Genomic DNA, 14,420 nt, shown 5'->3' with positions numbered 1-14,420 from the left:
CGGATCTGCAGACGCGGTGCTACTGATGCAGTGCATTTTGGCCGCGTTATTGATGCATTCCAGTAAAAAAACCGTACAAAATGTGACCTGCAGTATTTTTCTGTTGTAACCTGAACGGACTGCGCATGTGAGAACTGTAGCCCATAAAACACATAGGGATACATTTGGATACATTTTTAGTGCAGGAGCGTACGGATCAGGTCAGCAAGGAAAACGGACGTCGTGTGAACGCGGCAAAAACGCACTGAATCAGTAGCACCGCGTCTGCAGATCCACACCTGATAAGGACCTGATCAGGACTTGATATCATGTGAACAGGCCCTAACGGTTATACAAAAAACAGTAACCACTCCAGACCAAACTAAAATGCTGCAGAGCCAGGGACATTGACTTTGTTACACAAATACAGGTTTAGGAGTATTAAGTATAGCAGGGACAGCGTAGCTGCACTCACCGGCCAGTACATTACATTAACACAAGCTGTAACATTATACAGCTTTCTAAATATAACCTAGAACTTCAAATAGCATTTTAGTACATGTTGTAAAATTTAGGCCTAAGATTGTAATAGCATACACAATTTATTTGTGTTGTAATTGCTGCATATTTCATAACAGAAAACTGCTGTAAAAATGTTTTCTCATTTACACAAAAGTTTTTTATGACTCCATTTAAAACATAAAAATCATGGACAGTAAAACATTTACGTAACTTCCCTTCTAATTATGTTCAACTCAGATGTGCTAGATATAGGAACCCTAGAAAAAGAAGAAAGCTGAGCATGTAATTTGACAAATGTGTTTGCTACTGTGGGAAACCTGGAACTCGTAAGATTGTGTTGGACATCAATTGGACACCTCAGGGTTTAATCCACACTGATCGGCGAATTGATCGGCAGCGTCACTACACTCACGGGTTAAACCTTAAAAATGCATTAAAGTACAATAACTATTAACAAAAATGTAATTACAATCTCAATACAATTTTTGTAAACTAAACGTGAGATTGTAGTCCATCACGGTAGCGAACGTGGAGCGGTGGCTACTTTAAAACACACACAGGGACCATGGGGAACAAAAGTAGCCACCCTCCAGAAGGAAGGACAGTGTCAGCACCAATTCAGAAATGATTTGAGGATCTACAGCTGAGTGAAACACAAATAAGCTACATTATTGTTAACAGTTAAGGTACTTGAATGCATTTTTAAGATTTATCTCCTCAGTTTAGTGTCACTTTATCAATGCTCTGAGGATCCCTATAGGGGATGCCCTAATAAATGTCAGTTAAAGTACCGCAGCGCTGAATACTGAAAAATGGCCTGGATGGGAAGGGGGTTTAACACCGCGGATGTCAACTGGTTAAGGATCCTATCGATAAACAGCTAGAGACACTCTCCAAAACATTGTTTTCCCTGGCAGTCTATGCATTGCAACCTACTATGTCTGTAAAGTTAGTTTGTTAAACATTAGGGGAAAGAACAGAACTCAGCAGATCCAGGTTTACTCACACTAATCCTTTATATGTGGAGTATTTAAAGTTCATACCAACAGCCCTGAATTATTGTTTAGATGGTATAGTGGATGTCTCCCATCTTATTTCCTGCATGTCTTCTATCAGTGAATATGCATAGAACTGTTTAACATGTTGGGGTGCAGAACAGGCTTGTAAAAAGCATTTACTGTGCATGCCCTTCAAGGCAGGAGCCCTGGATACCATAATCAAAAGATGTTACCGGGGTAAAAGTAGTGATCTACCCCAGGAAAAAAAGTCTAGGCCTCAATTTAGTCTCCTGTGATCATTTAAATGGCAGCACTCATCTTGGAGAGAGCTTTGCTACATACACATGTGCTGACAGGGAATTAGGGAATTTGCTGTCAGGAGGAGATAGCATAGGGATAACTCAGTCAGAGCCATAGCTAGCTGTTTTTGCGCCCGAGGCAAGAACAGAAAATTGTGCCGCCTCCGCCCCATTTCATTCCTCAATCTCTTTTTCTGCAGCCTCTGTTCTAAATGAATGGAAAGCAGTGAGTACAGAGGCTTCCCATTGATTCACAAACTGGTGATAGTAAAATATATACTATTATCCATTTATGAATGAATAGAAGCCTATGTACTGAGTGCTACTACCCATTCAGAAATTAATGAATGAACAGGAAGTGATGTAAAGCACTTCCTGTTAATTCATAACTGTGTCCCCATGTAACGATCGCGGCTGCGCTCCACCGTGGAACGCAAGCCGCAGAACGGAAGTAGATGCGCCGATGTGTTCCAGCGTGGAACGCAGCGGCCCCTATGACGTCGGCAGCTCCTCCCACACTCCTTCCCCATAAAAGGCTGGCATAGAGATCAGTATGGTGTTCCACTATTGCCAGTGAACGCCAGCTGACAACCAGAGATCCCCTCGCCTGGACCATTGGACCTGTTCTGCTGGAAAGAACCCTTTTGTGCTAGGACATCTAATTGCAAGTATCGCCTAGTCTGCGACAGCCTGTCCCAGCTAGTTCTCACTGAAGTGATTGATCTGACTCTCATGCAATTGCTGTATGGACTTCCTCATTGCTATCTGAGCCACACCATTTAAAGGGGAAGTGCTGATATTACTTTTTGTTTGATACTCCTTACTGAAGTCTTATTGTTTGAACCTGCTTGAACCACACATAATAGTTGTAACCCAGGTATGCTGTAATACCCCGGGGCTACTCGTGTGCATTACCCCTTAAACAAAGTAATTGCGGCATATGATGGTAGAGCTCCTAACTCTCCGCTAAAGTTTGAGAGTGCCGCCTGGAGCTCGACCCTGAAGCCGTACCCCTAAGCAATTACACCTGAGCTAGGCACACTCCGCAGCTGAGATTCATATAGCCTGACCTAGCCGTTACACCCCAGTTATTTACAAAAACTGGAGTGATCAGCTCATCACTCCAGTGTTTGCTTTGCCCTTGCTGCGCCCCCTCACAGCTGCGCCCGAGGAGAGTGCCTCACTCGCCTCGCCCTTTCTATGGCCCTGAACTCGACCATTTGCTTTGTAAGTCCTTTTAAAAACATGTCATTAAAGCTATCCACACTAAAAGTAAAAAATTTAAATATTTAATCAGATTGTATCAAATTGTAACTGTATCATGTGTATTTGCTTTATATAGCTTATAGTGCACTGATTTTTCATTTCCTGTATATAGTTTATATTGAATTAATCAGCTTCTTGGACCCATGTTTTATTGTCTTGCTTTTTCCTAGGACCACTTTGTTCTGAACAGCTTAGCAGGAATGAATTGTTTGGTGGATGGAACCATTCCAGCAAGTTCTGGTTTATCAAGCTCAAGTGCTTTGGTGTGTTGTGCAGGGCTTGCTACTCTTGTTGCAAATGGGAAGACTCTGTCAAAGGTAAGGGACTTATCTAATGTAGTTGGTTTGGTGGACCCATAATGTCATCAATGTTGATCGAAATTTTATTTGATTTTAACGTTCAATTTTGGAATGAATGGAGTTTCCCAAACGAAAACCACATTCACTGTTAGAATTTCGTTCATTTGAGAAAACATTTCCATCTAGCTCCTTCGAGTTTTTTCGTCACTATGGGCAAAATCGACCATCGATTTTGACCCCATCAACTATCGAAAGATGAACGACTTTCAAACAAAAGTTCTTTTGAAAAACTGCGCAGTGTATGGCCAGCTTAGCCTTTTACATGAGAGATAAAGCCATTGTTTTATATTGTGGGCAAGTGGCAATATGCAAATTCATAGCGTAAAAAAAAAAAAAGGCAATTATTCACTTTCCAATGCTAGTCCACTCTAATAGAATCCAAATATCTGTCAAAAACTTACCAAAAACTTGGGTAAAATAAACGTTTCATAACATCGTAGGGAAAACAGTTTTTTGTCTTTTATTTTTTTACATTTTCGGTGCTTAATTCTTTATGTAGTAAAATACCACCAAAAGAAAGCTCTATCTGTCCCCCAAAAAATTATATAAAATTAACTTTGTTATGGTGTTGTATGACTGAATAAATGTCAAAGTGCTGCTGCTCTAAATACTGAAGAATGGCCTGGACAGGAAAGGGGTTTAACACTCCGGACTTTAAGTGGTTAAGATCTCCTAATTCTGCTAATTAATTGTAGTTAAAATAACCACTTAGGCAGTTGCCCTTTCTTGACTTTTTTCGGCTGATGTGGGAAACCCCTTTAAAAATTTGATATTGAGTCCTCAAGTATATACAGAAGAATGCTAGGACATGTAGATCACAGGATAGTACTTCCTGTGTACTTGTTCCTTCACGGGATCTTGAATACTCAGTGATGATGTACAGTAAGTGGCCATCATTTAGATTCATTTTAGTAACAGAGTTAGGTTGGAAGACCATTGCAACATCTTAATATATGTGAAAGAAAAAGTAAAGTATTTTATACTGCTGATTTTATTAGTGAGTGAAGTGCAATACAATATTGGTTTTTAAAACAAAGGTGCAGTTGTCCTTTGAAATATATATGTGAAACATCTCATTTAAAAGACTATTATTGTTATTATTAGGTATGTCGCTATTATGTAGGTCATGTCTGCATCAATTTGAAGAACAGATGAAACATGGCAAAGCAGTTATGCATTCCATGAAAGGCTAGTTTTACGTGCATGAGCCAGACTTGGGGCTTGTGGTCGGATTCCGGAAAGGGGAACCTGCACATGAGCAAGTGCGTGGGCATAATTTGGCTCACAAATTTGTGCACCACTGGGGGTGCCTCTGCACAAGCGTGTGCACGTCAGTGTTTCAGATTTCGGCGCTGCGACAATCTAGCCTCCAATGCTGACTGGTCTTCAGCTGTTCCCTGCACCTGTATCCTGAACCCAGCATCTTGACTCTGATCTTCTGGTATTTGACCAAGCTTGGCTGACCATTCTTCTGCTCTTCTGGATTCCCTTGACCTCGGCTTGTTTCTGACCACGGTCCTGCCTGCTGCTCTGTACTTCGCTGCTGGCAAGTTGCTGACGTCGCCTGTCCCTGAGTATGTCTTGTCTGCTGTCCTGGTACCTCGCTGCTTGACCTGCCTTGTCTTCGACTTCGCTTCTACCGTCACTCGTACCTCTCCTGTCCTTGTACGCCTGTTCCACTTCCAGAGGTTCCTGGACTCAAGCTGCAAGAGAGGCCTTCCTCGTCAACTCAAACTCCTCTAAGGTATGTGGTTCTGACATCCTGCCTGCATGACCTAAGCTTTTAGCAACACCTGTATAAATAGGATGTAAAAGCAGCACGTGAGGGAAATACACTATATTGCCAAAAGTATTGGGACGACTATCTTTACACGCACATTAACTTTAATAGCATCCCAGTTTTAGTCCGTAGGGTTCAATATTGAGTTGGTCCACCCTTTGCACTTGTAACAGCTTCAACTCTTCTGGGAAGGCTGTCCACAAGGTTTAGGAGTGTGTCTATGGTAATGTTGGACCATTTGTGAGGTCAGGTACTGCTGTTGGGCGAGAAGGCCTGGCTCGCAGTCTCCGTTCTAATTCATCCCAAAGGTGTTCTGTCGGGTTGAGGTCAGGATTTTGTGCAGACCAGTCAAGTTCCTCCACCCCAAACTCGCTCATCCATGTCTTTTATGGACCTTGCTTTGTGCACTGGTGCGCAGACATGTTGGAACAGGAAGGGGCCATCCCCAAACTGTTCCCACAAAGTTGGGAGCATGAAATTGTCCAGCCACTTTGTGGCTGAGTTGCTCTTGTTCCCAGTTGCTTCCACTATGTTATAATACCACTAACAGTTGACCGTGGAATATTTAGTAGCAAGGAAATTTCACAGAACGCCAGAATCAAATGATTTGGAGGGGTTCCCAATACTTTTGGCAATATAGTGTATGTCTAGTCCTGCAGGGGTTATAATTGGGGATGCGCCGATACCGGTATTTTGGTACCGAGTACCGATTATTTCTTTCGGTACTCGCCGATACCAAATACCGAGTACCGGAAGTCCCATTCAGGAAGCCAGGCGGCGTGTAATGACTCGCCACCTGGCTTCCTGATTAGCCGGTGCAGCATGTAAAGACTCGCTACCCGGCTTCCCGAATAACAAGAAAGCCGCCCCATGCTTCTGGTCACTATGTGACAAGAAAGCATGGAGCCGGCTTGCTGGCCAATCATAGAAGCTGGGCGCTGTGTAATGACGCGGCGCCCTGCTTCCTGATTGGCCGGGAAGCCGGCTCCATGCTCTCTCGTCATGAGATGACAAGGGAGCATGAAGCCAGCTTCCCGGCCAATCAGTAAGCCGGGAAGCGCGTCATTACACGCTGCCCGACTTCCTGATTGGCCGGGAAGTCGGCTCCATGCTCTCTCGACACAAGTGTACTCACCCAAATACTCGGTATCGGTACCAATACTAGTATTGGTATCGGTGCATCCCTAGTTATAATGTTACTTTAACCTAGTTTTGGGGTCTGATTATGTCACCTGATCTTTATAAACATCTATTTGAATGAGAATGCAGTAAACAGATACATCCCTTTCACAAAATGGGAACAATTAGTGTATCTGTTTGCTTTATCTCTGTCTTTGACAACGTGTAATAGTGCCCAACAGTCGGCATAAATGAGTTTTATTTTAATGTTGTTGTGTCTCTAGATAATACTTTAATTGTTTGGTTTCCTTTTGCTACAAGTGAGTATACCCTTTCAGGATCATGTTAGAATGCAGACATTCTGAGCTTCAAAGAACAAGAAGCTGACACACATATTTCCTGTAAATGTTAATGTCAAAACATATGTAATTGCAGTTTTATTTTTTGCTTTTGATTTGTTACTAACTACTTAATTGCTGAAACGATTGTAGAAGTTCTGAAGTAAATAACTAACTACATATAATATATACTGTATATAGTATAATAGAACATTTTTCTTTAGTTTGTGTATACATTAATAAAAATGTATACACTTAATTAGTTTTAGTCTGCCGAGACCTTGCATTACTATGAAAATGTGGTATGGGTTGGATTGCAAGCTCTTGACTAAAATGCACAACTTGTACCTCCTCAAAATGTTTTATTTTTTATAATCTACTTATAATCCATGTCAGCCTTATTTGTTTACAAGGATTATCAAATTAAGGATATATTTGTTTAATGACCAAAAAGTATTTTTTTTTCGGGTGGGGGGATATCGGTATCGGGTAAGTTTTTTTATGTACATTTTCCTTGAAAAACTTAAGAATATTGAAACACAAAATACACAAATAGATCACAGCCCTGCAGCAATGATGGAGCTTTTATAAATGAATGCTTAGCACTGTCAGGGCTGGGCCATACACTGCATAATAACAGTGCAATATTTAACAGTCAAAACAAATGAGCACTTGGCTGAAGGACAACATTGTATACCTTTAACAAAGTAAGATCCAGAAATTTAGGCTCAATAAAATACATAAGCATATGATTCTACAGTAAGGAGTAGACCTGTGTCCCTCAATCTATCTGTCTATCTTTGAATGGCCGGACTGGTCCCCAGAGACCAGCCCTGTCTCTCAAAACTCCATCTCCTTTCTAGCAGTGTGGTTAAATTGTTTGAACATGCAGCTTTGCAATGGCAGTACAGATTTGAACAGGATCAAATGCTATATGCACTTGGTCCCCTAGCGGATGAAATAAAATGTAAAATTTATAGTAAAACTTCTTCTTTAAGTAACTATCCTATTAGATCATTCAAACTCATCTTGTTGGTGATTCAATGAGTAATACAAATCATGCATTAGGGCAATAATGTCATTGTGTTTACTTCTCTATCTTTATGCTATCATGCATTGTCTAGCTTTGTACTAGAAATTACACTAAGTCTGCTGCATGGCAATCCTGGAATTTCATTAAATGCTGTGGTTGCCATTTAGCTAAGGGGGTGCTATTTGTTGGAGTTAAAAAGTTAAGATGATACAAGAGTTGCCACATAAAAATGACTGTTGCGGGTATGGTTAGCAGAGCTTAGACAAGTTTGCTTCTCAGTCAAAACCCCATCAACTCAGATACGGTATGCTGCTCTTTGGGATGGGATATTTTGGGGTAAGGTTTGTGCATTGCCTTGCACTGTTGAGTTAAAAACCCACATTTCTCTCCCGTTCATTGAAGGACACAGGGCAACAGATCGTAGATCCTGTATGGTAGGTATATCGCCACCTGCAGGAGAAGGACGCTAGGCACATAACAAAAAGACAGACAGCCTAGGGGCAGCCCCTGCTGGTGGCCCAACCCCCCACCTGCTGACAAGTCTCCAGTTTTTTGCCCAGCGTCAGAAGTAAGGAGCTCAGAATTTTTTCTCCTTTGAATTCTTCACAGATTCATCCTTTTTTCACTGGATCTTCTAGCAAGTGTCGTCAGGGTGACAGGTTGGATGTTTGGATCCTTGGAGTCTCCCCTGTGCGACGTCGACCGCATGCAGACTCTGCCTCGGTGGGTCGGCTGCGACAACTCTGCCATTTTAGGCAGAGTGGCCTGTGGGTTTGTCCCGGTGGGGTGCATATGACTGGGGGTCTCGGCCCACCAGTCACAGCATTCCATACAGGCTGGCGGCGCCGCGACTATGGTCGGGGGCGTTTTTTCCGCCGTCCCTGCATCCTCGGTGCTTTGGCTGCCTGGATATCCATGAGGTGGCCTCCCCAGGACGGTACCCGGAAGAGGGTCAGTGGCAGGGACTTCGCTTTGACCCCATGGTGTGGTATGTATGTGGGGTCGGGCTGGGGCGGTGAGGACCATGTGTGCGGAGATCCTGTGTGGCTAGCCTACTGGTATGGTGTGGGGGGATCTGCTGCTGCAGCCCCCCTTGTCCTGTCTGGGATCCTCTGCAGGGGCCTCGGGAGCTTCTCCTCTTTCCCCCTCCCTCCTCCCTCCTGTTCTTCAGGCGGCCTTGCTGCTGCAAGGACTTACCTGGGTCTAGTAACGCTCCAGGGGGGCCGGTGGGCTGCTGTCCACAGCACTGATGGCAGGGAGCGCCGCGGCCGCATGTCTCCTGTTTTTTCAGCACATGTGCTCGGGCGGCTGAAAATTTAGGCCCCGGCTTTATTTGCGGCCTAGCGGAGGCCGCGGCCGCCATCTTGGTTGAGGGCTTCCTTGCCCTTTCCGTGACGTCACTTCCGGTGACGTCATTTCCGGTTTACACAGCGGCGGCCGGCTGTGGCATCCTTTTATTCGGCTGATTGCTGGGAGAGAACTGCTGCTGCCTTTTCCCAGAAGACAGATCTGGAGACCGGGAGTCGGACCACAGTGGCTTTCCACTACCCACAGGGTTGTGAGTACTCTGGGGTGTCCCGCTGTCTGCTCTCTGGGATGGTTGGTGTGTGCACTAGTGGTGGGCACCATGGACCGCGGTGCATGGTCGTCCACAGGGCTATGTGAGGGCTGTGGGCACTCCTTGGAAACTGTTTCCCGTTCCCCTCTCTGTGCAACCTGTAAGCCAGAGCCGCTTTCCCAATCTCCTTGCCCTCGGGGGCTGCGTTGGGGGTGGTCGGTGCAGCTAGCACTGTCCTTAGAGGTGTTTTCCGCTACCATGGAAAGTTTTGTGATGCGCTTTGAACGCGCCTTGATTCAGAGGGCCCTTAGGGAGCGTGCTTTGCTGTCACCTTCCCCTTTCCCTTTGGCAGGGGGGGGGGTTGTTTACCTGCGGCCTCATCCCACCCTGACTAGGGGGATTCTTCCCCGCCAACTTCAGTTAGTGAGGATGAGTCGAGCGCTTCCCCTATGGTTCGGGAGCGCGAATTGGTCTCTGCCCTGCTTCATTCTGTCAGGGAGACGCTCAGGATTAGGGGGGCCCGAGTTCTTCTGCGCTTCCTCCAGTTCAGTTTGGGGCGCATAAGTGCAATCGTTCCACCAGGGCCTTCCCTTGTATTCCTTTCTTTGATGATTTCATCTACAAGGAGTGGAAGCGACCGACAAGTGCTTTTCGGTTCCTGAACGCTTCTCGGTTCATTGTCCTTTGCGGAGTCGTTCTTGACTAAGTGGGCGACTCCTCCCACGGTGCATCCCTTTTTGTCTGTCGGACTCTGACGGAGCGGGCTATGATGCTGCACCAGGGTCTCACTGAGGAGAATGCCTTTCCTTCATATATTGAGTTTGTGCTGTTGGTAGTCCGGTTGGTGCTGGGCCTGAAGTATATTTGTAACTTGGCCCTGGATGCTGCTCCGCTGGTGTCAAAGCTGTCGGTGTCGGCGCAGCGTTACGCTCCACCGACTACTTGGCTTAAGTGCTGGTCTGCTTTTCGGGCTTCCAAGCAGGCTCTGACGGAGCTTCCCTTTTACTAGGGATCGTTTTGTTTTGGAGCTGCACTGGATGAGACCGTTAAAGATCTCACAGGCGGGAAAAGTACTTTTCTGCCTCGGGCTAGGAAAGCAGAAGGATCAGTGGCGCAAGCCGGGTCCTTCCTTTTCTGTTCACAAGCGGCTTTTTCGGCCGCCTCCGTCCTCAAAGTAGGGCGGTAAGTCTAACAAGCCTCGCCCTGGCCAGGGCGCATGCGCGGGGGGGCGCCTTCGACTGTTTGCGGATCTCTGGTTGTCCCGCGTCTCCGTTTCCTGGGTGCGGGTACCGGTGTCTGTCGCGTCCCGGTGACATGTTCTTTTCCTTCCAACTCGTGCTTCTCCCCGCAGAGGCTCACGGACCTTCGCTGCACGGGGGGCGATCGTCCCGGTGCCCTCCTCGGAGAGGTTCAAAGGGTTTTATCAAACCTGTTTACGATGCCCAGGAAGGAGGGGATTCTGACCATCCTGGACCTCATACGGTTGCACACGTTTTGTGAGGGTCCGCGAGTTCAGATGGAATGGAATCTATCAGATCCGTAGTGGCCTGTTTTTCATCAGGGGGACTTGTTGGCGTCCACCGACATCAAGGATGCTTACCTTCATGTCCCCGTTTGCCCTTCCCATAAACGTTATCTTCGTTTTGCGGTGGGGGAGGAACACTTCCAGTTGTGGCTCTGCCCTTCGGTCTGGCGTTGTCCCCTCAAGTGTTCAGAGTCTCGTCTGTCGATCGATGTGCTGGAGCTTCGGGCGATTCAGTTGTCTCTCCAGCATTGGACGAGTGGTCTTCGGGGCCTGTTGGTCCGCACTCAGTCAGCCTGCATCAACCATCAAGGCGGCACAAGGAGCGCAGCCGCAGAGCGGGAGGTGGCAGGGATCATCTCCTGGACGGAGGAGCATGTTCCGGCTTTTTCCGCAGTATACATTCCGTGGGTGGATGATTGGCGGGCCGACTATCTCGGTCGCCAATCGGTGGATCCGGGGGAATGGTCATTGCATCCGGAGGTGTTTCATCAGCTCTGTCTGCGCTGTGGGACTCCGGATGTGGACCTCCTGGCGTCTCGTCTCCACCGGAAGGTCGCACGATTCATAGCCCTGGTTCAGGTTCCTTGGGCGGCAGCGGTGCATGCCATGGTGGCTCCCTGGGACCTTACGGTCTGATTATGCCTTCCCTCCACTATACCTGTTGCCGCGGCTTCTCCGCCGGATAGCGGCCGAAGGCGTCACCGTCATCCTCATGGCCCCAGATTGGCCTCGGGGGGCGTGGTACGCGGACGTGGTTCGGCTGGTAGTGGACACCCCTTGGCGGCTGCCTCTGCGTCCGGATCTTCTGTCCCAGGGGCCTGTGTTCCACCCTTCTTACAGCCGCTGGCTTTGACGGCTTGGCTGTTGAGAGCCAGGTCCTGGAGGACCGGGGGTTGTCGGATGCGGTCATTTCCACGTTTCTCAGGGCACGCAAAGCTGTCTCTGGGAAAATATTCCTTCGCACGTGAAGGGCCTAATTTGCCTGGTGTAAGGCTGGGGCTCTGTCTCCGCGGTTGTTTTCGATCTACCGCCTTAGTTCGCACTTTTATTTAGAGGGTTGCGTGTATTGCTCCTCCTGTCCGCTCGCCTTTTGGCACCGTGGGATCTGAACCTGGTGCTGTCGGTGTTGCAGGGATCTCCCTTTGAGCTATCCGGGAGATTCCTTTTCTGTCTTTGTCCCTAAAAGTGGCCTTTTTGATTGCCATCACTTCCGTTCAACGGGTGTCTGAGTTGTGTGCCTTGTCCTGCAAGTCAACATTGCTTGTTCTTCGGAAGGACAAGGCTGCTCTCTGTCCTCGGCCGGCTTTCCTGTCCGAGGTTGTGTCAGCTTTCCGTCTGAATTGTCTTGACTTCCTTGTGTCCGAAACCGGTTCATAGGAAGGAAGGGGCACTGCACTGTTTGGATGTGGTGCGCACTCTCCATGTTTATTTGGAAGCTACAGCTTCTTTCCGTGAGTCGGATTCCTTGTTCTTCGTGCTCACGGTGGGCCCCAGTAAGGGCCGGGTCGCGTTGGCGGCAACCATTTTTCGGTAGATTAGTACGCTTGTTGTTCAGGCGTACGCCGTTAAGGGGCGAGAACCCCCTTTCCCTGTCACTGCCCGTTCCACTAGGGCTTCTGGGGCATCCTGGGCTTTTCTTCATGGTGCCTCTTTTTTTCGGGTTTGTAAGGCCGCTGTTTGGTCTTCTGTCCACACCTTTGTTCAGGTTTACAAGGTGGATGTTTTGGCATCGGCGGATGCTGGTTTGGGGCGCAAGGTGTTGCAGGCGGCTCTTGGGGGTCTTTTGGGAATTTTGGTTGTTTTTGCCCATCCCTCAGTGTGTTACTGCTTGGTGACATCCCTACCATACAGGATCTACGATCTGTTGCCCTGTGTCCTTCAATGAACGGGAGAGAAAATAGGATTTTTGTACTCACCGTAAAATCCTTTTCTCTCCTGTTCATTGAAGGACACAGGTCCCGCCCTCTTTATTGGGTGTATACTCCTAACTGCTTGTTACTAACTGGAGACTTGTCAGCAGGTAGGGGGTTGGGCCACCAGCAGGGGCCGCCCCTAGGCTGTCTTTCTCTTTTTGTTATGTGCCTAGCGTCCTTCTCCTGCAGGTGGCGATATACCTACCATACAGGATCTACGATCTGTTGCCCTGTGTCCTTCAATGAACAGAGAGAAAATGATTTTACGGTGAGTACAAAAATCCTATTTTTCAATGTTAAATACACTGTGCATGATAACCGAAAAGTGAAAGCGAATAACAGAATGTGAAGCTTTACACTTTTGGCATAATGTTCATGTAGGTTACAGATGTATGCTGTACACGTGTGCCATGTGACCCCTGTGCTACGCAGTTCTGCATAGCACTAACCGAGAATAGTGCCCTTGTGCATCTTCAGTATTAGACATAGCTGAGAAAGTGGATACAGTGAACAGCTGGTTATAGTCCACAGCCAAAACCACAGACCCTCAGCCTTTTTATCTTTTACATGCTGCATTCAATAACCCTTGTGGTTCTGTCATTGTCGCCAACAGGTTAATATCTTCATTTCAGAAAGATTTATGGTTATGCAAGCCCCGAGATCTGATGCATGTTTAAACAAAAGTGGGCTGGAAGTCTAAGTTATTTGTATGAGCCTGCCAGGAAACTGATTGATATTCTCCAAGCTCAACTCTTAAAACAACAAAATGTAAAATTAGTAGAGTGCAAACAATGTTGTCATTGCATTAGATATATGTAAAACAAATGATTGAGCAGGACCTGAAGCCTAACTGCACACTCCCTCCAGCTGTCTGCAACTGCAACTTGAAAAATCATTGCCATTATGGATGGAATAGATTCTTAACCCTAAGACGGTCTCTTAAAAGCTGGTAGTTTACCCTTTAAGCTGTTTAGTAAGGATAGTATTTGGTTCAGCAAATGATAGCTAATAACTGAAAGACAGTATGTAGACTGTCATCACTGTACTCCATTTTTGTTTACTTTTTATGACAAACATGGGACCAGTTTTAGTCAGCTCGGTCTAAAACTGGCTATATAAACCAAATACATTTTGTGTTATTTCTGTGAAAAATAGTAAGCAAGAGTGATTCATGAAAGTGTGTGTCTTTATTTCCATCTGTGTGGGGAGGAGGGGAGACGACTGTCATCAGTTTGAGGGGATAAGGTGCTGATTTGATTTTGGTATAAAATTTCCTGGTCATTAATATGGACAAGGAGATGGCAGGTGGACACCAATTTGATGGGCTTTCCAGTTCGGATTACTCTGTGGGAAAGGTCATTAGTCTGAGGCACTAAGAGTTGTAGAGGGGGTTTGGGGGTAAAAAGTCAGAGTGCTCACCAATTGGGGGTAGTTAGAATTGAGAATGGTCATTCGCATTAGGGAGAGTGTGACCAGCGGTTATTAGTTTCTACGAGACAAGGCTACTAAATTTAAACATGTTCACATTGGAGGTGAGGAGATTAAGGGGGGATATGATCTCCATGTACAAAATGTTCAATGGTGGCAGCAAATGTAGCGATAAACTGTTTAAAATTAACTCCATTACAAAAACTAGAGGCCACCACCTAAAATTGGTGGAAAAAAAATTCCAGCACAAGGGGCGAAGGGGATTCTTCACAGTAAGATCAGTTAGGGTCTGGAACTCACTGC

General features: G+C 46.3%; 1 protein-coding gene across 1 annotated transcript in view; it reads left to right on the top strand.

Annotated features, from left to right (window-relative positions):
• The window catches only part of GALK2 (galactokinase 2), a 123,648-nt gene that overhangs the window by 29,632 nt on the left and 79,596 nt on the right, over positions 1 to 14,420 (top strand). Inside the window, exon 5 of the mRNA XM_018562904.1 lies at positions 3,235 to 3,381. Coding sequence (XP_018418406.1) covers positions 3,235 to 3,381 — 147 coding nt within the window. The remainder of the gene's footprint in view (positions 1 to 3,234; positions 3,382 to 14,420) is intronic.

This window comes from Nanorana parkeri, unplaced genomic scaffold (genome assembly GCF_000935625.1).
Source record: "Nanorana parkeri isolate BGI_ZX_2015 unplaced genomic scaffold, ASM93562v1 scaffold611, whole genome shotgun sequence".
NCBI classification, from domain to species: Eukaryota; Metazoa; Chordata; class Amphibia; order Anura; family Dicroglossidae; genus Nanorana; species Nanorana parkeri.
This window is presented reverse-complemented; position numbering and strand designations above follow the sequence as displayed.